This window comes from Hemitrygon akajei, chromosome 4 (genome assembly GCF_048418815.1).
Source record: "Hemitrygon akajei chromosome 4, sHemAka1.3, whole genome shotgun sequence".
NCBI classification, from domain to species: Eukaryota; Metazoa; Chordata; class Chondrichthyes; order Myliobatiformes; family Dasyatidae; genus Hemitrygon; species Hemitrygon akajei.
The window spans coordinates 186,130,956-186,156,910 of NC_133127.1; the positions used below are offsets into that span (position 1 = coordinate 186,130,956).

The 25,955-nt window shown below is 43.7% G+C and overlaps 1 protein-coding gene across 16 annotated transcripts in view; it reads left to right on the forward strand.

Annotated features, from left to right (window-relative positions):
* The window catches only part of gyg2 (glycogenin 2), a 120,065-nt gene extending 113,726 nt beyond the window's left edge, over positions 1 to 6,339 (forward strand). For 12 of the 16 annotated variants that reach the window (XM_073044225.1, XM_073044221.1, XM_073044215.1 and 9 more), the window contains 2 exons: positions 2,099 to 2,140; positions 5,995 to 6,339. In XM_073044225.1, coding sequence (XP_072900326.1) covers positions 2,099 to 2,140; positions 5,995 to 6,156 — 204 coding nt within the window. In that variant the 3' untranslated portion in view covers positions 6,157 to 6,339. The remainder of the gene's footprint in view (positions 1 to 2,098; positions 2,141 to 5,994) is intronic. The other 4 variants (XM_073044224.1, XM_073044213.1, XM_073044216.1 and 1 more) reach the window with 1 other exon arrangement.
* The last annotated feature ends 19,616 nt before the right edge of the window (positions 6,340 to 25,955 follow it).

Sequence of the window (25,955 nt, forward strand, 5' to 3'; positions counted from 1 at the left end):
TTACAAGATGAGAGGTGTAGATCAAGTAGACAGTAAGTACTTTTTTCCCCTCCAGGGTGGAAATGGCTAATATGAGAGGACATACTTTCCTCCAATCACCTTAAAATTATTGGGTATGGTTTTTTTTACACAGAGTGAGCAGTGCATGGAATGCAGGAGTGTGGTAGAGACCGATACATTAGGGATATTTAAGAATTCAGGCACATGAGTGAAAGAAAAATGTAGGAGGGAAGAGTTAGCTTGATCTTGGAATGGGGTAAAAGGTCAGCACAACATTGTGGGTTGAAGGGCCTGTACTGTGTCTTCGGAGGAGAATGGCTAGAGTTTTCCTAGCACATAGCCCTCTGTTTTTCTAAGCTCCATGTACTTATCTAAGAGGCTCTTAAAAGACCGTATTGTATCCACTTCCACCACCACTGCCGGCAGTGCATTCCACGCACCCACCACTCTCTGTGTGGAAAACTTACCCCTGACAGCCCCTTGGTATCTATTTCCAAGCACCTTAAAACTATGCCCTCATGTGTTAGCCACTTTAGCCCTGGGGAAAAAGCCTCTGACTATCCACACGATCAATACCTCTCATCATCTTATACACCTCTATCAAGTCGCCTCTCATCCTCCGTCGCTCCAAGGAGAAAAGGCCAAGTTCACTCAACCTATTCTCGTAAGGTACCTTCTCCAATCCTAGCAACATCCTTGTGTAGAGTGACAGAAACCTACACATGGTGTTGGTGGAACTCAGCAGGCCAGACAGCATCTATAGGAAGAAGTACAGCCGATGTTTCGGGCTGAGACCCTTCGTCAGGACTAACTGAAAGAAGAGATAGTAAGAGATTTGAAAGTGGGAAGGGGAGATCTGAAATGATAGGAGAAGACGGGGGGGAGGAATGAAGCTAAGAGTTGGAAAGTTGATTGGTAAAAGGGATACAGAGCTGGAGAAGGGGGAGTATCATAGGACGGGAGGCCTAGGCAGAAAGAAAGGGGGAGGGGAGCACCAGAGGGAGATGGAGAGCAGGCAAGGAGTGATTATGAGAGGGGCACAGAGATAAAAAAGTGAGAGAGAAAAGAAAAAAAAGGAGGGGAAATAATATATAAATAAACAAGGAATGGGGCAAGAAGGGGATGAGGGGCATCAATGGAAATGAGAAAAATCAAAGTTCATGCCATTAGGTTGGAGGCTACCCAGACAGAATACAAGGTGATGTTCCTCCAACCTGAGTGTGGCTTCATCTTGACAGTAGAGGAGGCCATGGATTGACATATCAGAATGGGAATGGGATGTGGAATTAAAATGTGTGGCCACTGGAAGATCCTGCATTCTCTGGTGGACAGAGCATAGGTGTTCAGTGAAAACAGTCTCCCAGTCCGTGTCAGGTCTCACCAATATATAAAAGGCCGCACCGGGAGCACCATACCACACCAGCTGACTCACAGGTGAAGTGTCGCCTCACTTGGAAGGACTGTCTGGGGCCCTGAATGGTGGTGAGGGAGGAAGTGCAAGGGCAGGTGTAGCACTTGTTCCGTTTACAAGGATAAGTGCCAGGAGGGAGATCGGTGGGAAGGGATGGGGGGGACGAATGGACTAGAGAGTTGCGTAGGGAGTGATCCCTGTGGAAAGTAGAAAGGGGAGGGGGGAGATGTGCTTGGTGGTGGGATCCCGTTGGAGGTGGCAGAAGTTACGGAGAATTATATGTTGGACACGGAGGCTGGTGGGGTGGTAGGTGAGGACAAGGGGAACCCTATCCCGAGTGGGGTGGCGGGAGGATGGGGTGAGAGCGGATGTGCAGGAAGTGGAAGAGATGTGTTTGAGAGCAGAGTTGATGGTGGAGGAAGGGAAGCCCCTTTTTTTTTAAAAAAAAGAAAGACATCTCTTTCATCCTGGAAATAAAAGCCTCATCCTGAGAGCAGATGCGGCGGAGACGGAGGAATTGTGAGAAGGGGATAGCATTTTTGCAAGAGACGGTGGGAAGAGGAATAGTCCAGGTAGCTGTGAGAGTCTATAGGCTTATTGTAGACATCAGTAGATAAGCCGTCTCTAGAGATGGAGACTAGAAAATTTGTTTGTTAATATATTACATTTGAATAATCTTTCCTTTAGGTAAAGGAAATATCTCCTGACACATCTGAACAGACTGTAAAAGTAAGTGCATATTTTCAATGTAAAAGCACCTCCAATTTAGATTTTTGTGGTTCTTGTAGTCGGTATTCTTTCTAAGAAACAGTGTACAGTAATGGATGGATCTGTAGGCAAATTTACTATCTAATGAGATTGTGCCGTCCATGCCTTTGACAGTCTGTTGTTCTGGCTGGCCCTTCAATACAGCAATATTTCCTAGAGATTACACAATACGTGTGAGATGGGTTGAGGCAGGGTGAGGTAGTAATGGATCCAATTGATGGATACAGCTCAGTCCATCACAGGCAATGCCCTTCCCACCACTGAACATATTTGTAAAGGTCGCTGGCATCAGAAAGCAGCATCCATTATCAAGGATCCCCACCATCCAGGCTATGGTCTCTTCTTGCTACTACCATCGGGCAGAAGGTGGAGGAGCCTTAGCTTTCACATCACCAGGTTCAGGAACAATTATTGCCCTTCAACTATCAGGCTCCTGGGTAACTTCACTCGACTCCACACTGGGCTCACTTACAAGGATTCTACGATTTATGTTCTCAGTTCCCTCCTCCCCCCCTTTCCTTTCCTTCCTTTCCTTTCTTCCTTCTCCTCCTTCCCCTCCCTTCCTTCCCTTCCCCTCCCTTCCTTCCCTTCCCCTCCCTTCCCTTCCCTTTCCTTCCCTCTCAGTTTGTCTTCTTTTGCCCATTGATTGTCTATCAGTCTTCATATGTAGTTTTTCATTGACTCTATGTAATTATTTGTTCAACTCTGAATGTCAATTAACTTATTTTGAAGGGCTCTATAACTTGCGTTCTCTGTATATTTTTTTTATTTGCACAATTTGTCTGCTTTTGTATTTTGGTGGTTTCACAGTCCTCTGAGTGTACGTTCATGATCTTCTGCTGCTGTAGCCGATCCACTTCTAGGTTTGATGCGTTGTGTGTTCAGAGATGCTCTTCTGCACACCACTGTTAGGGAATAATTTTGGTATTGTTGTACTATTATCACAAGATACAAGAAAATACAAGAAAAAGCTTGTCTTGCATGCTGTACTTGCAGGTCAGATCATGGCACAGTGCATTGAGGTAGTACAAGGTAAAACAATTAATGCAGAATATTGTATATAAACTACAGTGCTTAAGAAAAATGTAGTGCAAGTACAGTACATAGAAAAAGTATTCACCCCTCCTTGGAAGTTTTCATGTTTTATTGTTTTACAACATTGAGTCACGGTGGATTTATTTTGGCATTGACACTGATCAACAGAAAAAAACTTTTGTGTCAAAGTGAAAATAGATCTTTACAAAGTGATATAAATTAATTACAAATACAAAACAAAATAATTGATTGCATAAGTATTCACCCCTTCAAGTCAGTACCTTTGGCAGCAATTACAGCCTTGTGTCTGTGTGGATAGGTCTCTATCTGCTTTGCACATCTGAACACATTTTCCCCATTCTTCTTTACAAAACTGCTCAAACGCTGCCGCACTGCATAGGGATTGTGAGTGAACAGCCCTTTTCAAATCTGGTCACATATTCTCACTTGCATTGAGGTTTGGACTCTGACATGACCTCTCCAGGTCATTATCTTCATTGTTTTCAAGCCATTCCTATGTAACATTGGCTTTATGCTTGGGGTCGTTGTCTTGCTGGAAAACAAATCTTCGCCCAAGTCGCAGTTCTCTCACAGGCTGCATCAGGTTTTCCTCCAGGATTTCCCTGTATTTTGCTGCATTCATTTTGCCCTTTATCTTCACAAGCCTTCCAGGGCCTGCTACAGTTAAGCACCCCCACAGCATGATGCAGCCACCACCATGTTTCATGGTAGGGTCTGTGTGTCTTTGATGATGTGTGGTGTTTGGCTTATGCCAAACAGAGCATTTAGACTGATGGCCAAAAAGCTCAATTTTGGTTTCATCAGACCATAGGATCTTCTTCCAACTGACTTCAGAGTCTCCCACAAGCCCTCTGGCAAACTCTAGTCAAGATTTCATGTGAGTTATTTTTTCTCAACAGTAGCTTTCTCTTTGCCAGCCTCCCATAAAGCTATAAACACAAAGTACACTGCTGTTGCTGGGGTCAAAGCAACACGCACGACACGCTGGAGGAACTCAGCAGGTCGGGCAGCATCCGTGGAAACGAGCAGTCAACGTTTCGGGCTGAGACCCTTTGTCAGGTCTGAAGAGGGAGGGGGCAGAGGCCCTATAAAGAACATTTGGCATAAACATTGAATTCTCCAACTTCTGATAAATCCCTCCCTCTCCCTTCCCCCATCCCAGTTTCCCTCCTCCTCCAGCGGCCTATCACCTCTCATGATTCTGCCCTCTTCTACTAAACATAGTGCTTTCCCCTTACATTCCTTCTTCACCTTTCCTGCCTATCCCCTCCCTGCTTCCCCTCCCCCCGCCCTTGATCTTTCCTCTTACTGGTTTTTCACCTGGCACCTACTAGCCTTCTTCCCACTCTCCCCCCACCTTCTTTATAGGGCCTCTGACCCCTCCTTCTTCAGACCTGACGAAGGGTCTCAGCCCGTAATGTTGACTGCTTGTTTCCACGGATGCTGCCCGACCTGTTGAGTTCCTCCAGCGTGTTGTGCGTGTTCCCATAAAGCTATGACTTGGACAACAGTTGAATGCACAGTCACTCCCATCTCAATCACTGAAGCTTGTAACTCCTCCAGAGTTGTCATAGTTTCTTGGTGGCCCCCCTCACTAGTCCTCTTCTTGCATGGTCACTCAGTTTTCGAGGACGGCCTGCTCTAGGCAGATTTACAGCTGTGTCATATTCTTTCTGTTTCTTGATGATTGATTTAACTATTCCAAGCGATATGTAGTGACTTGGAAAGTTTCTTGTATCCATCTCCTGACTTGTGCTTTTCAATAACCTTTTTGCTAAGTTGCTTGGAGTGTTCTTTTGTCTTCGTGGTGTAGTTTTTGCCAGGATACTGACTCACTAGCAGTTGGACCTTCCACATACAGTTGTATTTTTACTGCAATCAATTGAAACACCTTGAGTGCACATAGATCTCAAAAAACAGATCTCAATTTAACTACGTAATCATGTGACTTCTAAAACCAACTGGCTACACCAGTGATGATTTGGTGTGTCATATTAAAGGGAGTGAATATTTATGCAATCAATTATTTTGTGTTTTATATTTGTAATTAATTTGGATCACTTTGTAGAGATCTGTTTTCACTTTGACATGGAAGTCTTTTTCTGTTGATCAGTGTCAAAAAAGTCATATTAAATCCACTGATTCAATGATATAAAAGAATAAAACATTAAAACTTCCGGGCTGGGGGGGGGGTGGTGAATACTTTTTATAGACTTTGTAAATGATAAGGCGTAACATCATCATGAGGTAGATTGTGAGGAAATTCTTAATCTGAACACTGGCCAATTATTGCATTTGTAATTTGATCTTTCTCATTCATATTCTGATTGACCAAGGAGTATTTCTAATTTCCCATTTTTGGTTATATTTTAATGTTAACCATATTTGAAAAGGGATATTCAATAAGGTATAATCATAAACTTGAGAAGGTCTGCAGATGCTGGAAATCCAAAGCAAAGCACGCAAAATGCTGAAGGAAAGTATGTCACACGGCATCTATGGAAATGAATAAACAGTGGAAGATTTGGGCCAAGACCCTTCATGAGGACTCCTTATTGTATTCAGTAAAATTCTTTTTTTGGATCAAGCATGCTTATCTGCTGTCTGTTCAATTCTTTGTATATATGTGTGATTCTGTAGCCCCCAACCCCCTGTCATTTTTCTTTACTCCCCTCAATGTCCTGCTCTCGTTTGTATTTGTGCCTTTTCTGTTTTACATTGGTAGAATGTTCTCACATCTTTTCTTTCCATCTCGCCAGGAGGAGATAACAGACTCGTTCTTGGCGCTCTCGCTGAGCTCAGAGCCAGTGGACCCTGTCCAAGCTCAGGACCGGCGCAGGTGGGAGGAAGGAAACATGGACTACATGGGAAAGGATGCTTTTGCAAACATTCAGAAAAAGTTGGACAAGTTTCTGAAGTAGTGTTTTGGATGTTTTTAAGCACTCTTCAGCAAAAATACTTTTTTTTGCTTATATAGATATGGATGGCAGCTTATCTGTGGCATATTTAATATTGCCGATTTACTATTACACTGTAAATAGAATTTTGTTCTGTATGAATTTTTTTTACATTTATTAGTGGTATTAAAAATTCTTTACTAATCAGTTGATTGTGTTAGTACAAGGAAATTCCCAAGACACAGATGCAAGTGATTCTGCAGATGCTGGAAATCCAGTTAGTTGGAGCTTTATTGTCATTGCTGAGGGCAACAAGATTGCAGTGCTACTCGAGTGTAAACAGCACACTGGCAATTCAGATGTCAAAAAAACAATCACTAAACTTAAAATAACATCTCAGCTACTTACAGTGACATCTTAGTTACAACTGAATTAAAAACAAACAACTCTAAAATTAAAAGAAGTGTTGCACATGTCGGTGGTATAAAGTGGAATAATTAAACATAAAAATAGCATGAAGCATTATCTCCACATATTGCACTTAATAGATTGTGCATTGTGCCTATGGACTGTGGGTAGGAGGGTGGTGGGTCATCGTTCAGTTGTATAACAGCCCTGGGAGGAGGGAAAAAGCTGTTTTTCCCTCTGGATGTCCATGCAGAGAGGTTTCTGTATCTCCTGCTGGATGGTAGGAGATTGAGCAGGTGATTACTGGGGTGGGATGAATCCATCATGATGTTGGGAGCACATCGTTGACATCTTGAGTTATAGATGGTTTCCATATCTGGTAGTTGAGTCCCAATGATGTTCTGTGCAGTCCTGATCATTCGGTGGAAGTGCTTTTTGGTCGAACAGACACACAGACACCGTTTTGGGTTGGAACCCTCCATCAGGATTGGAATGGAAGGGGAAGAGCCAGAATAACAAGGTGGGCGGGGGGGTAGGGAAGAAGCACAAACCAGAAGATGATTTAGTGAAGCCAGATGACAGATAAAGTCCGTGAGTGTGGGAGAGGAGGGATGAAATGAGAAGCCAGGAGGTGAGTGATGGAAGAGGTAAAGAGCTGAAGAAGAAATCTGATTGGAGAGGACAATGGACCATGAGAGAAAGGGAAGGAGGAGCAACACTATCTCACATCTTCCCAAGACATGATGCTTCTCCAGTGGAGCTATAGGAGTTTCAAGGTAATAACTATAGTAATTTTATTACTAAAGATAAACTTGAGTTCCTCTCCACGACCTTGCCATTTCTTTAGCATTTGTCTGTTTTTTTATGAGGCTGAGGTGCTAGCTAGACACTCAACGCAGCATGGATAGAAAGCATGCAAGGAGCTGGCCGGTTTCAAACCCAGAATCATTGGCCTCGATGTCCGGTGTGGATACCACTACACCACCAGCTGGCTAAAGATACTTGGCTTAAGATAAAATGAAAACTGTTTTTTAAAAAAATCTGCACATTTAAGGATGCCTTCATTGTGGAATTAGTTGTGTATAGGCTATTGTCCTTTTGATCTTTGTAAATATCTTTTCTCTTTGTAACTATTTTGATTTCCAACTGCTGAAAATATTTGCAAAGCTGGCCATAGTGATGATATCACATGGTTTAGATTGCAGTAGTTTGGAGTGAAGAACAAAATCTAAGAGGTTCCCTTCCAAACTAATAACTATGTAAATCAAATGGCTAGAAGTTATTAGTTTGGAAGGGAACCTCTTTGATTTTGTTCTTCACTCCAAACTACTGCAATCTAAACTATGTGATTTCATCACTATGGCCAGCTTTGCAAATATTTTCAGCAGTTGGAAATCAAAATGTTGCAGATGTTCAATTTTTTTCAGCGGTTTGTCGGTGCTGGTTCCTGCACAGATTAGTTCTGCAATCTTTGTCTCCAGGCTTGAGATGCTGTGGTCTTCTCTAATGCAGGGTCTCATCACCACACACTGGCATCAATGTCTCTGTTTTGAATTGATAATTAGCCATTTTAGCCAGGATCACATTAGAAGGGCACTTGACCATGACGACAAATGTTAGGGAAACATTTTTATTCATCATCATCACAAGATTTGTCAATTATGGCTCATACGAAGGGGCATTCTTTTAAGATGTTTGGAGGTAAGTCTAGGGGAGATGTCAGAGTTGAGTTTTTACACGGATAGTAATGGGCGTGTGGAACGAGCTGCCAGGTGTGGAGGTAGAGGCAGATAAAGGCACTTGCTTTTAAAAGACTCTTAGATAGGCACATGGGTGAAAGAAAAATTGGGGGGGGGGGGAGGGTTAGATTGATCTTAAGAGTAGGTTAAAAGGACAGAACAATATTGCGGCCCAGAGGGCCTGTACTATGCTAAAATGTTCTGTGTTCTAAAGGAAGCCATTCAGCCCATCTGGAGCCAATTACATTTTGTAATTTCAAAACAATAACTAAATGAAAGAAAAACAAGGGAGCCTGGAGATAAACTTGTGTACTTTCATTTTTACTTTAAGCGAGGTGGGCACGTATCATGTGGTAGTGTCGTGATGTATGCAATTAACTTATTTTTTCATATAACCTGTACTGAATTATTTAAACTAACAAGAATGCCTAATGAAACAATATATTTACAACATTACTCAAATACTACTTAAATATTAAATACACAGCACCAACATAATCAGTTCACACTTTTCCATAGTCTGGAAAGTTTTTCTGATTCCTCACTTGTAATTATTTTTCGTTGTGGGAGGCCCCATTGGCTTTCAGCCTGTCTTGACCAGTACCACTTTAGAACTGCCCAAATCTATTCTCCTCATGTTCCAAATTTTTTCCAGCACTCACCTAGGGACAATAGACAGTGTTTAATTAACCCTCCAACTTTGCACATCTTTTTGGGTTGCGGGAGGGAGTCATGAGTTTCAATTCTTTTGATGGGGAATACCCACAGTAGAGTCAAATCATTGTTTTTTATGCGAGTGTGCGGGATCTGCAAAGAACAATTATTGTGAATAAGTAAAGGGAGGCAAGGAAATGGCATCAGACTTCATAGTGAATGTCACAGCAAAGAACCTTAAGGAAATGGAAGTTCAGGGAACATACACCAGTCTTCTTCAAGGGATTAGCAGTGGAAAGGTTGAGCAGTTTCAACTGTCCGGGTGTTAACATTTCTGAATATCTATTCCGGGCCCAACATATTAATGTAATTACAAAGAAGGCACGTCAGTGGCTATATTTCATTAGGAGTTTGTGGAGTCACCAAAGACTCTTGCAAGATGTACTGTGGAGAGCATTCTAACTGGTTGCATCATTGTCTGGAGGGGCCACTGCACAGGATCAGAAAAAGCTGCGGGAAGTTACAAATTCAGCCTGCTCCATCATGGGCGGTAGCTCTGCAGCATCGGGAGTGGTGCTTCAAAAAGGCAGCATCTATCATTAAGGACCCCCATCACCCAGGACGTGTCCTATTTTCATTGCTACCTCCAGGAAGAGGTATAGGAGCCTAAGGACTCACATCAATGTTTTAGGAACACCTTCTTTCCCACTGCCATCAGAATTCTGAATGGACAATGAACCCATGTACACTACCTCAGTATTTCTTTTTGTACTAAACGAAGTGTGTATGTTCACACTTATTTATCTAGTAATTTCTAAGGTAGGGACATGTTCGGCACAACTTCCTGGGCCGATGGGATTGTATTGTGCTGTAGGTTTTCTATGTTTCTAAATAAATATCTTAATTGTAATCTATAATTTAAAAAATTGCATTGCATTACTGCTGCAAAACATTTTACAACATACGCTCGTGATATTAAACCTGATTCTGATCTGATGGACATATTTGAACCACCATGGAAGAGCCTGTCCTTTGTTACAGAGACTGTTTTGGTTACTTATCTACAGGGACGATGTCAAGAAGACTTACAAGGATGTTGCTTGAGGATTTGGGTTATAGGATTGAATAGATTAGGACTTTATTCCCCAGAGTGTAGGAAATGAGGGAAGATTTGATAGAGGTATACAAAATGATGAGGGGTATACACTGTGTAAAGTGTTGCAGATTTTTTTTCACTAAAGTTGATTGAGACTAGAAATGAGACCATGCAGTGAGGGGGAAAGGTGAAACATTTAAGGGGAACATGAGGGGAAACTTCTTCAGAGGATGGTGAGTGTGAAACGAGGAAGTGGCGGATATAGGTTCAATTTCAAAATTGAAGAGAAATTTAGATAGGTACATGAATGCAGAGTTAAATTGTACCATGGAGGCAAAATTCAAAAGGGCGAAGAATGCAGGACTGAAGGTGCTCTTTTTAAATGAGTGTAGCATTTGGAATAAGGTGGACCCACCGCCCATCCTGTTGCTCTGCAACCTGTCCCATCAATCCCCTCCCTTCCCTTCCCATCACTTCCTCTCCCTCTCCGCCCCATCACTTCCTCTCCCTCTACGTCCTATCACTCCCGCTTCCTTGTTGTTGTTTCACTCCTCCTCACCCCATCTTTATCTTATCCACGTCGGCCACCAGTTTGTGACAGGAACATGTCCTCCTCCCCTTTCCGTCCCCTATTGAGTCAGTGACTTCGCCACACTCACCGTCTCATCAGTCCACTCCTCATCCCATCACTCCTCTTACTCCCAAACACCTCACCCCTCCTCTACAAAACCCACATGTATATGTGTATGTGTGAACATCTGAGATGTATATATTATTTTATTCAATGACAAAATCATTAGAATTAAAACATATATACAATACCCAAGACTATATAAAACACAAATTAAAATGCTGTTATTACAATCAATAACACACTCGATCCCGGGATTGCATCCTTGGGCACCTCATGAGATTGGTCAGTATGATGTGGGCATCACTGAGTCATGGTTGAAAGAAGGTCATAGTTGGGGAGCTTAACATCAAAGGATATACTTTGTATCAAAAGGACAGGCAGGAAGCAATAGATGAGCAAATAACTCATCTTCTACCTTAGGTCACGAACTTATCAATCACCCTGGTGAGTTATTAACTTCAAACTTTCTGCATAATCAAAGAGTTGATCTGCATGTGCATTTAACGAGAGCTGTATAACTCATCTCCTTCTACCTTAGGCCATGAACTTATCAATCACCCCTCGTACTTCGATAATGAAATTGCTTTGAACTTTTTGAGCTTTATTACAAGAGAGATGGAGTATTGTGCCAGCAATGATATACGAGCAGTGGAGGCAGTACAAAGAAGATTTTGGTGAGGCCTAATTTAGAATATTGTGTGCAGATCTGGTCACCTACTTACCTAGAGGAAACATATCAATAAAGTTGAGAGTGCAGAGAAAATTCACAGAGATGTTGTCAGGACTCAAGTTACTTAATTTGGATAGGTATGTGGAAGGAAGTGATATGGAGGGCTATGGTCTGCTTGCAGATTGAAGGGATTAGGCAGATTAATAGTTTAACAGAGACTAGATGGACCCAAGGGACTGAATCTGTGCTGTAGTGTTCTATGACTATGTTTGCACTAATGGGAGAACTTTAAACAAATTGATAGTTACAAGTGTAGGGAATAGTCATTTAAAACTGAGGTGTGTAGGAACTTCTCACAGAATAGTATATCTCTGGAATTCTCTATCCCAGAGGGCTGGAGGTACTAGAAAAGGAAGCTGATACACTTTCCTATAATCAGCAATGGAGGACTACGGGAACTGGCATAGGTGGGGGAAATGAGACTTGAAGCATGCTCTCTTCTAGCTGCTCCCTCAGGAAGAAGGTACAGGAGCCTCAGGACCCACACCATCAGGTTTAGGAACAGTTATTACCCCTCAACCATCAGGCTCTTGAACCAGAGGGCAGAACTTCACTTGTCCCATCATTTAAATGTTTTTTTTTCTTTTTGTACTTGCACAGTTTGTGATCTTTTCCACATTGGTTGTTTGCCTGCCTTTGTTGTGTGCAGTTCTTCATTGATTCTATTGTGTTTCTTTGTATTTGCTATGAATACCCAAAAGAAAATAAATCTCAAGGTAGTATATGGTGACATATGGTACATAAAGTGAAAATTCTTTCAATAATAATGAAATGAAAAGATTCTAAATATCAAAAAATTACTATGAAAAGCATTAAACAGTAAAAAAAAACAACAGTTGGTGTGAACACTCTTTGCCTTTAAAACTGCATCAGTTCTCTTTGGTACACTGCCATACAGTTTTATATGAAAATCAGTTGTTGGGTTGATCCAAGCATCTTGGAGAACTTGTCCCAGTTCTTCTGTAGACATTGAGTGTCTTGCTTGCTTCTGTCTTTCCAGATATTCCTAAACAGCCTCGAAGACGTTGAGATTGGGGCTCTTTTGAGGCCATAGTATTGGAACCATATAAAGAATCTAGGGTGCCTAAGACTTTTGCACAAACTGTATGTACTTTGATAATACCCCTTATCCAAAACTCCAAAATCAAATTATCTCCAAAATCCAAATTTTTTTGAGTGCTGACATGATGTCACAAATGGCAAATTCCACAAGATGCTGGGAAGGTTCCCAGGTGATGTGCAGGCGTCTGTGTTCCACAGACAGTTCTGAGAAGTGACTTCATATGTAACGAACCAAAGTTAATGAAAAATAAAAAAACTGCATAAAGTGAAAAAAGATCTTGTATGTGTATTTAAAGAGTGGATTCGTCAACGTTGGAGTGAACATATGCCACTTAACGGTATGCTGATCACGAAACAAGCAAAGATCTATCATGATGAACTGAAAATTGAAGGTAATCATGAATATTAATCAGGCTGATTGCAGAAATTTAAGAAAAGGTATGGCATTAAATTTTTTTAAATAAAGAGAGTCTGTTGATCATGAAGCAGCAAACAAACTCATTGATGAGTTTGCGAAGACCATTGCTGATGAAAATCAAACACCTGAAAGTCTCCAAAGCTGATTTTTTTAAACCTTGCGTTAAAACCCAAATACAGTATACTGTAACCTTTTAATCAAAACATGGCATCGTAGGTGGAGGCTGAAAGCCTGCCGTTGTTTGATGTTGAACAGCTGATTCAGGTATTCTCCCAATGCTGCTGTGCTGTTTTTTTGTTACCCAGCACACATTATATTTTCATGCCACCGTATAAATACCCTGAGATTTATTTTCTTGGGAGCTTTCAAAGGAAATAGAGAGACAATAGAATCAATGAAAAATGTGCACAAACAACCAATATGCAAAATAGAACAAATTGTGCAAATACAACAAAGAGAAATAATAATAATGACAGGCGCGTATCTATAGAAAATAGTGCCTATGGCAAGCACTGAAATTGCGCCCCTGTCCAAACATCTGACCCCCATCTTTTAGGTGACTTTACCATAATATTAGCTCAAAAATACAAGTCAAATTTGTTAACCTTTTGATTAACAAATTATGGCACTACATGAAAATTATAACAGCACCTTCCTTGCTTTCACTGATGCCAATTGGTCTATGATATGATCAAAATCAGTTTTTTTTTCAGTTTCTTCTCTATCTACACTCAGCAGAGCAAGATCACAGAGTCTGCTTTGACCCGTGGAGGTTCTCAAATATGGAAGTATTACTTTTAACTTGCTGAATGATCTCTCACAGCTGGCGATGGAAACTGCGATGGTTAGCATTATCTGAATAGCAATGAGAAGATTGGGGAAGACGCTCTTATCTCCGTACTGAACAATAAATTCAAGAAGCTCTTCAGGTCTCGATATTTTCATGTTGACCCGCCTTGATAGCAACGTTCTGCAGTTCAAAATTTCTTCATATAACTGCTGTCCATTAACATCACAGCTGTACAATTCACCCAAATTTTTGTACTTCTTCTTTAGGTCATTACTGTTGGTGCCGTAACACAGTCCCTCAGCATCGAGAAGAAACCCAAACTTGGTGTCAGTGTCGTGCAAACAAGCAAACCTTTCCTCCATTTCTCTGTGAAGATAGCCAAGTGTTCCCTTCATGACTCTTTCCATTTCCTCCTTAGCTGTTAACCCAGCATCTCTCGAGTTTTCATCAGCCTTTCATTTCTTTTGTCTCTGACGTCTTTCAACTTCAATATTCCACTCTAGACAGAAACCGACTCCTTCTTCAAGTGACTCACTGACCAACACTTCTCTTTCATCATAAAATTGATCTTGGAGGGCTTTCAAATCCAGGGTAGCATCATGGAAGTTCACGCTAGGATCCTGCAGCCTCTTTTGAATACAGTCAATGTGAATGAGTACTTTGTTCCAAAATCCTAGAAAAATCATAAAATCCTAACTCAACATGTGATTGTACAGCTACCTTGTGTCACTTCTTGTTTCACTGGTCTCATTTTCATTGTCTATCATGCCCTGGAGAACTTGAAGCATCTCCTCAAGGTACTTGTTGATGGGCTTCACTGCTTCTGTCCTTGCACTCCACCTGGTTTCGGACTCCGACTTAACAACCACAGGAACAGTGTTTCTGATTTTTTTTCCAGTGCTGTGTTGAACGAGAGAAAAACACGTAGAGAGCTTTGATGGTTCCAAAAAAACGTGACCATCATTGTATCCCGCTTAGGTGCACGTACACCCACCAAGTTGGGTGAGTAATTGTCACAATTCACAAACACTGCCAGGTTGTTTTTCTCACTTATTCTTTGATGAACACCACTTCCAGTCATCATGGCAGTGTTGTCATAGCACTGTGACCGACAATCTTGTGGCTCAATTTCATCCATCTAGCTGTTTCAAGGTGTCTTCAACCTAGCTCTCAGCATCCTTCTGGCTTACCTGGATAAAACCAAGGAAGGACTTTCTGACATGGACTGTTTTCCTCTCAAAATCAACTTCCACACACCTCACTACTTCTGACATCTGCTCATGGTGTGCCTGATCAGGAGTCAAGTCGAACATGAGACCATAGTACTTGGCTTTACGAATGCTTCTCAGTAAACTCTGGCGAGCAATGGATACCACCATGTGGATGAATACATTCTGGACACCTAGTGAAAGATAAGATGTGGATCCAGGATGACTTTCCAAATGGGTGAAGTGTTCTTTTATGACAGGGTCAAAGATGGCCAGTAGTTTCAGTAAGCCAAAGAAATTTCCCACAGTGGAGTCATCATCTAGCTGAAGTGACTCCGTGTCCTCGCAAAGCCAGGTTCTGAGTCCTAAGAAATTTTATGCAGTGAAGGATTCTCATCAAGATATCATGCCACTTCTGCTTTTCCTTCTCAATCTGTGACTGACATACCGTGTCAATAACTCCTCTGTTTCCAGCTAAATTTGTTTCCATTTCTTTCCACTGTGTGAAGCATTGCCAATGATTCTTGGCATTTTCATGAACACTAATCCTTTCAGGTGCTTTCCACTAGTTGAATCCACTTTCCTGCTCCAATGTGGATTGATGGTCTGACCAGGAATAGAGAAGACAACAGATACAAAATGCAGACTTTTTAGAAGGGGAATAGACCAGCCATGAGCAAGTCACTTCCTCACCACGACCATTTCTCAATTTTCTCTTGAACCAAGTTTTGTTCATTGAGTGGTTATTTGTTGGTAGGAAAGGCCCTCACTGTTCTGGAAATACTTCGAACCCAGCTTTATTATTTCTGTTCTCAATGTGCCAGGCAGAATTGCTTTTCCAGTATCCTTGTCGAACTTCAGAAGACCAATGTCATGCTGTTAATCACTTCTGGTTTGACAGTTCGAGGCTCTTTGACACCATCCAGTTCACTAGGTTCAGTGTCATCAGGTTCAATCTCATCAGGTAAAATCTCGTCATTAAACTCAACATCACCACCACCACTGTCTTCCCCTCCTGTCATGTCCACGTTCTCTGTGGCAGCCTCACTCTTAATCTCAACATACTCAGATTTATCTGACTTGACTTCCTCCTCGGCTTGTGACGCATTTGTACTTGATCCACCTTCGGATTCTAGCAAACTTGTAGCAGGTGCAGGCGACTCAATGGAACGTGTCAAGCTACTTGTTCTGGGCTTTTCAAAGATGGACATTACGAACTTGCTCAACTCCTTGGCTTCCTCCGTCTCCAACTTTTGTTTCTTCCATCTTTCAGCTCCACTTTCCTTCTTCTTCGTGAAGAAACGTTTCATGGTCTTCTTACACAATGCTCTGAAATAAGGCCATCCTAGTGCTTCTCACCCATGATAATCAAAGACAGTTCATACATCTGAAGAAAATTCTTTTTCACTATCCGAGGATGGCTTGTCTGACTTTAACAGAAACTGCTCGGTGGTGCTCAGGGCACGTGCCATACCTGCCATACCTTAGATACGCCACTGAATAATAATAAATAAACAACTAATAAATATTGAGAACAGAAGTTGTGGAGTTTTTGCAAGTGAGCCCATAGGTTGTGGAATCAGTTCAGTATTGGGTTAGAATCACTCTCGTTCAGGAGCATGACGGTTGAAAAGTAATAATTGTTCCCGAACCAAGTACTGTGGGAGCTGGTGTTCCTGTACTTCCTTCCTGATGTTAGCAGCAAGAAGAGAGCATGACGTGGATGGTGGGAGTTCTTGACGATGCTGTTTTCCTGTGACAGCACTCGCTTCAGATGTGCTCAGTGGCGGGGGTGGGGGGACCTTTATGTGCTGAGACCCTTCGTTGGGACTGGAAAGAAAGGGGGAAGAAGCCATCTAAGGTGGGGGAGGGGAAGGAGTACAAGTGACAGAAGATAGGTGAAGCCAAGTGAAGGAGATGAAAAGGAAAAATGAGAAGTAGCTGGCCAACAATTTTGATTTAATTTACAATTGTTCTGTTGCCGCCAGTAAGGCTACAAGAAAAAGCACCAGCAACTCCCATCAACACGTACAAAAGCTGCATGAACTCAGCAGGTCGGTGGGGGGGCGGCATCCGTTGAAATGAGCAGTCAACGTTTCGGGTGGAGACCCTTCGTCAGGACTCGGCCCAAAACGTTGACTGCTCATTTCAACGGACGCTGCCCGACCTGCTGAGTTCATCCAGCTTTTGTACGTGTTGATTTGACCACGGCATCTGCAGTGTACTTTGTGTTTACCAGTAACTCCCTAGACAACGCAGAACAGCACATCACAGGAACAGCCATTTCATCATCGGAGTTCGAATCACTTTAATGCCAGTATGTGAAACATATCAGAACTGATTACGAGTTGGGGCCAAGCATAAAACACAGGACAATGCCATAAAAGACAGCGTAATAGCAGCCAACAATTTACAAGACAGTCGTGCAAACCATGAGCAGTCACCAGTTAGCAGAACGGCCACATGCGCAAAGTCAATAATCGCATTTAAATAAATGTGAACATATGAACCGACCCCATAATTATCATCAGAACAAGGAGAGCATGAATGACCACTGAACGGATGTTGTGCAGGGGCCGTTAAGGGCATTTACACCTAACCGAGTTATATTGAGAGGCTGGATAGCTACTGGAAAGAAACTTCGGAGATGACGTGGAGTCCTGCTGGTCGTGGACTTGTAGTAGAGTCTCCCTGATGGCAATTTGGCCCGCGGTGTCTGTGCCGAACATGCCGCCAAATTAAACTAAATCTCTTCTGCCTGTCTCTGACGCGCGTCGCCCACTCTCGGCATATTCTTGTGTCTACATCTCAAACAGCACTGGCCTTTCAGTGACTTCAGTCACTGACCAGTCGGCTAAAGGTGGGAGGTGCCTGTCTGTCTTGTTCGGGGAGGCGGTGTATCCTCCCTGTCCCGGTGCCCTCCCCCGTGGGCTGACTCCTCTCTGCGTTCGCCGGCGCCACACTCATTGCCCTCCCCAACCCCGACCACTTTATTCTTCGATAGTCGCCCCGCCGCTCGCACTTCAGACGAGATTTCCGGATCCCGGGGACAGAGGCGCTACGTACAGCTGGTGAGTTTGTGTGTTCAGTAGGGAGCGGGCAGCGAATGGGGCCGCGCCTCCGCAGGGCACCGGGCGAAGTCTTGGCTGCTGCCGACGGTTGCACGTTCACAAAGTAATAATATCACAGAGAAGGCGGAAAAAAGTGTGCGAGGCATTTCTTTCAAACGTCACTGGGTCAGCCGATGGCTCTGTGAAGTGGGAGAGCTGATAACAGCGGCGAAGGTTGCTCTTGCCTCGGTCACGTCCTTGTAAAACGTGCGAGTGTTTGATGTGATGTTTAGGCGCGCGTTTCGTGTGTGTGTGCGTGTGTGTGCACATGAGCCTGTCCACTTGTGTGTAGTGCATATGAACCCGTATGCTTGTGCGTGTGTGTGCACATGAGCCTGTCCACTTGTGTGTAGTGCATATGAACCCGTATGCTTGTGCGTGTGTGTGTGTGTGCACATGAGCCTGTCCACTTGTGTGTAGTGCATATGAACCCGTATGCTTGTGTGTGTGTGAGAGTAATTGTTTCTCCATGTTTACGTGCATGATTTCTCAGTGTGGTGTGGAGCTTCTCAGGGGTTGTTAGGGAAGGTACCCCTTCAACTAGCTGGGAGGGAAGGTTGGGGACTTGGTTCCAGTAACATGGAACCCATGTGTTCCTGTGTTCATACACCTTTGTTCTTGGTGGAATTTGGATTGGGGGTGAGGTGAACTCTGCCATGGACAGCCCCAAGCCCAGCTCTGAAAGGAGGAGGGCTCCCATCCCATGAAAAGCTAGAGCTGCAGGAACACCAACAGACCTTCCAGAGATCTCTTGGGGAAAAATTGAAAGACTGGTCCAGGACAGAGGACCTAGTGAGATACTTTCAGTGGCCTTTGCCCCAGTAGGGGTGATCGGCTTAAGAAGAAGAAGAAGAAAGTGATGGGGTGCTTCTAATGTGCAGAAGTCATCTTGCTGCTCTGAGGTACTTTAGGTTGGGGTCCTTTCTCACTGCCTCTGACCTGCACGCATTAACAAATAGACACACCCATACATGTGAAAAGGCATGTGTATTAAAATTTAAACACATACAAAAGCGTTTATACACCTTTACACACGCCTGTTCACACTTGTACACACAGAGTGGGATACAGTACACACAATTACACCAGCATTCAATAGCAAAGAAATCCACACATTGCAGATATGGAGAAACAGGTACATAGGGGTGGGGGTGGGGTATGGGACAGGGGGCAGAGAAGGAGTGCCAGGAATGTGGTGGGACGTGGCGTGGATGCAGATGCACCCAGCCCTGAGACACCAGGCTAGGTAATTTGTTACAAGAGGAATTGAGTATAGGAGTAAAGAGGTCCTTCTGCAGCTGCACAAGGCCCTGGTGAGACCCCACCTGGAGTATTGTGCGCAGTTTTGGTCTCCAAATTTGAGGAAGGACATTCTTACTATTGAGGGAGTGCAGCGTAGGTTCACAAGGTTAATTCCCGGAATGGCGGGACTGTCATATGTTGAAAGATTGGAGCGACTGGGCTTGTATACACTGGAATTTAGAAGGATGAGGGGGGATCTGACTGAGACATATAAGATTATTAAGGGATTGGACACGCTGGAGGCAGGAAGCATGTTCCCGCTGATGGGTGAGTCCAGAATTAGAGGCCACAGTTTAAGAATAAGGGGTAGGCCATTTAGAACTGAAATGCAGAGAAACTTTTTCACCCAGAGTGGTGGATATGTGGAATGCTCTGCCCCAGAAGGCAGTGGAGGCCAAGTCTCTGGATGCATTCAAGAGAGAGTTAGATAGAGCTCTTATAGATAGCGGGGTCAAGGGATATGGGGAGAGGGCAGGAACAGGGTACTGATTGTGTATGATCAGTCATGATCACAGTGAATGGCGGTGCTGGCTAGAAGGGCCGAATGGCCTACTCCTGCACCTATTGTCTATTGTTTCCAAACAATTGATTTATTGATCATTGCAGAATGATCTCTCTGATGCTTCCTGCTCCCTCCCCTCTCCATTTCCCTTTTCCCAGCCATGATTCCCCTCTCCCTGTCCTCTTCCCACTCTCAGTCCACAATAGAGACCCATAATCAGAATCGGGTTTATCTACACTCACATGTCATGAATTTTTTTTTAGTAATTCATAAAATTACTACAGTCCTGTGCAAAAGTCTTAGGCACCCTAGTTATATATATGCATTGAAGACTTTTGTACAGTTATACACATATATACACATGCACAAGCAAATAGATGGTTTGCTTAGGAACTGAACTCTCTCCCAGAGAATACATTTGGGAGTTTACAGATTCCTCTGTTTCAAGCTGACAGAAGTGATGTCAGACCATAACGGAATAAACCAAATCCAGTTCCATTTCCTTAACAGGAATCCGCCATGGCAGCGATGGAACTCCTATAAAAGGTGGCAGAAAATGCAGAGGAAAGGGGGGGATATGATGATCTGCTGCATGAGTGGCCTTAACTGTCCACAACACCTATGCCAATGATTAGCTTTATTTATTTGTTAAATGTACATCAGAAGATACAGTGAAATACATTGTTCTGCGTCAAATGAAATTGGCGAGGATTGTGCAGGGGGAAGACCACAAGCATCACCATGCTTCAAGTGGCAACATAGCATGCCCACAACTTAAGTAACTATAATTATGCATTTTTGATGTGTGGAAAGAAACTGAAGCACCTGGAGGAAACCCACATAGTAATGGGGAGAACATACAAACTCCATAAGACAGCGGTGGAAATCGAACCCCAATCTTACAGCTGGCACTTTAAAGCATTGCGCTAACTGCTATGCTACCATACTGCCCTGATTTCTCCTTACCCTGAGTATGACTGCTGCAAATGTGAGGTGTAGGATCAACATTCCCTCCAATTTTCTTTTACAGCTGAATGAACCAACCATTCCTCTAAGCAGGAAGCTTTTACATGGCCTGGAAACTATGTGGCACTTTACATTTTTTTTGGTAATATGCATTCTATGAATATTTAAAATGAAAATTTTTAAAAATCATGTATTCTTATTTCATTTATTAATTGTATGGTACAGTGAAGTTCAGTACAACAAACAAACTCTTTCACATTTCTGAAGCATTTTCCGGCTGTGTCCAATTCCAGCTACTTAAAACAAAGGCTACGTGCCTTATCACACAGCTGTACACCCAGACTGCTGAGAGGGAACATTGTGTTGGATACTTCAACAGAAAAACTTTGCTGTGTATGAAATAGAAGGCTGCAATCGGTGGTGGAACAATTCTTGAAAGGTTTCACATGCCTGTCTTTGAGATCTAAGGCTTTATGCAAGGCATTGATGTTAAAAGAGAGACTGCTTAATTGATAATCTCAGCATGATGTGGTTTTTATGACTGCTTAACAAATGTCATTAGCAAACCAGGAATCTGTTATTAAAGAGGCAGCATGGTCAGCAAACATGCAGTCAAGAGTAATCCAGATGGTTTTAAGGAATTAAATTGTGTTTAACATTTCAGAGTGCTTTAAGAAAAAGGAAATCGGTTGTGGTTTATTTGGATTTCCAAAAGACATTCAATAAGATGTCACAGAAAGTGTTCTCAGTTGGAAATATTGACTGTTTAATCTCCACCATAGATGCTGCCTGACCTGCTGAGTTCCTCGAGCATTTTGTCTGTTTTGCTTTAAGTTTCCAGTATCCATAGAAAACACTCAATTGCTGCCTCCTGTACCTAATAAAGTGACCACAGAATGTATGTTTGTAGAGTTCTGCTGCTTTAGCCCATCCACTCCAAGGTTCGACGTCTTGTGCATTCAGAGATGCTCTTCTGCACATCAGTGTGGTAACATGTGGTTATTTGAGTTACTTGGGTTATTGGTGTCCTGTCAGCTTGAACCAGTCTGGCCATTTCCCCCTGGCATCTCTCATTAACAAAGTGCTGCTCACTGGATGCTTTTCTGTTTTTGGCACCATTCTCTGTAAACACTAGGTCTGTTGTGCATGAGGATTCCAGGAGATCAGCAGTTTCTGAGATACTCAAACCACTCATCTGGCACCAACAATTATTCCATGGTCAAAGTCACTTAGATCTCATTTCTTCCCCATTCTGATGTTTGGTCTGAACAACATCTGAACCTCTTGACCACGTCTACATGCTTTTATCCATTCATTGGCTGCCACATGATTGGCTGATTAGATATTTGCATTAACAAGCAGGTGTACAGGTATAACTAATATAGTGGACAATGAATGTAAAATATATGTTATGTGTTTTATATATACAATATGGAGCATTATAATTATATATTATGTAATTATATATAATATCTAATTTTTAATTTTATATATTCATATTCATTTAAGGATGTGGGCTTTGCGATCTAAACCAGCATTTAATTGATGATCCTTAATTGCTGTTGAGGTGGTGGTGAACAGCCTTTTTGCCTCATTGCAATGCTTAAAATACAGGTTAATCCACAGTACTGTTCAAAGTTCAAAGTAGATTTATTATCAAAGGGCAGATATGTCAACATATATGTAGCCCCCTGGCTCGCCTCAGGCTCGTTCAGCTCACTTCCGTCTAGGAGGAGCAGCCTTCGACCCCGCCAAACTGGATAATCAGCTTGTGTGGATGCTGTGTGATGTCCCGACCCCGCCAAATAACAGACAGTACACCATATGCGATTAAATGATTACACTTTATAGATCTTACTAGGACTAAGTGATTAATAATGATACATTATATATGAAGGAAAAGAAAATAAAGAAAAGGCGCCAAACTTATCAAAGTCCAAACCACCTTGTGCACAACTGTTGGAGCTCAATTAACGAAGTCTTCTGGCCACCATTCGATCCCCTCAGACCTCCTCTCCTCATAGCTCAGGACCACCCGAAGTGATCAACCAAGCACCCCCATCGCCGTCTCCTCTACTCGCCGAAAATCCTGGCCTCGGACCCCCGCTCGGGGTCGATTCTGTCACCCAGCTTACAGCATTGCATCCTCTCTCTCTCACCCCCTCGCGCCGACTCCCCAAAAGCCCGCCAACAATAGTTTACAGACCCAGAAGAGAGAATAACATTAATCCCAATTGCTTAACAAATGAATACAATTCTCATTATCAGCAACTCTAAACCCAAACAAACTGCGAGAGAAAGCACTTGTCATAACAAAGAAGCATTCCTACTTTTAACAAAACAAAGAAGCCATTTTGATTAACATACGCAGTAACAAAGAGAAAAAAAGAAACCCCCTTACACCAATAAGAAACCCCCCTTACACTCTCCTCCCACCAAATTTAGTCATGTCCTCATGACTGCTAAATAATTTGCCAACCCTTCCTGCCAACACACACCCTAACCCCGGCACAAACAGCGACATTGCTCCCCAAACAGTAGACCTCACGCCCTGTTCCTCAGGCGCTACATAGGTCAACTTATCTGGGAGTTTCCTAACCCTCCAAGACCTCCGTACCCCCTCATCTACACCCTTCAGGCTCGGACACAACTGGGGATACCTCGGGTCTGCTTGCTACCTCCTCTCTCAACATCTCACTGCAACTCGAAGTCCCCCTGTCCCGTGACCGGGCCCTGCTGTAACCCAGGCTGCCCACAGTTAGCCCTCCCCACTACACCTGACTCAGTTGGAGAAGGGCCAAAGGTCACTTCCTCAATCAAGGGGAAGTTAGCAAAAGGCAGCATGTACCACCCATCCAGCACATCATCCTTTGAATCCGTATTCTTCCTCATTTCTGCGGTCGGTAGCTGCTGTTTGATTTTCTCCAAACGGAAGCACTTGGCCTGGACTGCTCCAGCAGCCTCTTCAGCCTCCTGCAATCGAGATGTCAGTTTCTCCTCTGGCTCCTCCCACTCTCATCACATTCTTAGCGGTTCTGACTCACGCTTCATGTTCATCTCCATTTGGGACGCAGTTACTCCATCAGCTTTCTGCACCCTGACCTGAAAAGCAGCAGATAAAGATAGGTCAGCCTCCAGAGATAAGTTCACTGAACTTATCTCCAGCCTTTTCTTCCAGGTCAACTTTCAGGTTTTCCACTTAACTTGGACTGTCGATGGTCATCTTCAGGTTCCCTTCAAGCTTCTGCTACCCTCTTCTGAGATCTGTCCGCAATTGCTTCACCTCCGCAAACTCCCCTCTCCGGGATCTCGGTTTGCTGTTAGTCTTAGCTAGATAACTTGTCTTCCCCAACTTGTAAGTCTTCCAACTGGTTCCAGATCACTTTCGCCAGTCTCTGCGGGGAATTTGGTCTCTCCGTCGTCACTTCAAACTTGATTGTGTAGAGACAGTCACTCACGAGCTGCGACCTTTGCCAAACCTGGCACGTGTCCAGAGAAAGCTTTAGCTCTTTAGTTCTCAGCCGCTCCTGCAACAGTCTCACTTCAGATCCTTCCGAGGCAGATCCAAATACCAGGAGGTCATCCACATACGCCAAAACTCCCAACACCTCCACATCCCCCATGGTTTTCCACATGCCCACCGGGAAGGTTGCAAGGGCTCTGGATATGCCCTGTGGCATCTTTTCGGACCGGAAGAATCCTAGGGGACCTATAGCAGCGGTCTTCCCCTTGTCGGCCTCACTCATTGTGATCTGGCAACATCCACTCCTCAGATCCAGCACCTTAAGCCACTTTGCACCACTCAGACAGGCCATCGCCTCTTCGGCCCTCAGGAGCGTATTCTGGTTATTAATAGTGTGCCTCTTCAAAGTACTATAATCCACATACACGCTGCCTACGTCTTCCACAGCTGCAAGGGCCAGTCGCCATGAACTCTCTCTCACCGAGGTGTCTTCAGCAGTCCACTCCCCTCCCTCGTGGTATTTCAGAGTGTTCACTAAGAGGGTTTCACCCTCAGATTCTTCCCCTAGACCGTACCACCACGGGCTCTCGTTTGAATTCTGTACCGGCCCAATGCTGCTACACACGTCCGCACAAGCAGCTTGAAACTCTGGGTGCATCGACAATGCCTCCAAACAGTGCTCACCCGCCTCCTCTGGGCAGGCCCCCATGTGCTTCCACACCAGCGGGGTGTTGATCTCCTCCAGAATCGAAACACTGCCCATCTCAACAGTGTCCGGACACATCAGCATTAACGATTCACGAACCTCAGGCACCCCCACATTGGCTTCTAAGAACTCCATTTTCACTCACCAATAACTGTCATCTGGATAATCACCGGCACTGGTACCCCAAATCTCCAGTGCCCTCAATGTCGTCAAGGGTAAATGCTTCCAATATCGGTTGTAAAACAAACTGTACAGCAACTTGACCTGCGCCCGGGTGTTGAGGATGGCTTTAGCATGGCTTCCAACCATCCGTAACGACACCCGAGTGCGTGGTCCCTCTAAGCTTTCAGGAATAGGGTCTGTTCCTTGCGGGACTTCCTTGGCGCATTGCTGGGAACGTGCTTCCCCAGAGACCCCAAGCTGTTCCCCCACTGGGCCTCCTCTGAGTTTCCTGACACCTCTCGGATCAACTGAACAACTGAGAGAGGAGCTGATCTCCTTGACAGATCCCCCTGGCACCCCCCCCACCTCAACACGCATGCAGTGATAACCAGCAATCGCACACAAGCGTTCCATCCCCGCAGCCTGCATAATTTAAAGAGGGCGATCACACAGAATTCCACAGAATGCAATCCCGGACAGAGCACCCCACAATGTAGCCCCCTGGCATGCCTCAGGCTCGCTCAGCTCACATCTGTCTAGGGGGAGCAGCCTTCGGCCCCGCCAGACTGGGTAATCAGCTTGTGTGGATGCTGTGTGATGTCCCCACCCTGCCAAATAACAGACAGTACACCATATGTGATTAAATGATTACACTTTATAGATCTTACTAGGACTAAGTGATTAATAACGGTACAGTATATATGAAGGAAAATAAAATAAAGAAAAGGCGCCAAAACTTATCAAGTCCAAACCACTTTGTGCACAACCATTGGAGCTCAATTAACAAAGTCTTCTGGCCACCTTTCGATCCTCAACTCGTAGCTCAGGACCACCCGAAGTGATCAACCAAGCACCCCTGGCACGTCTGTCATT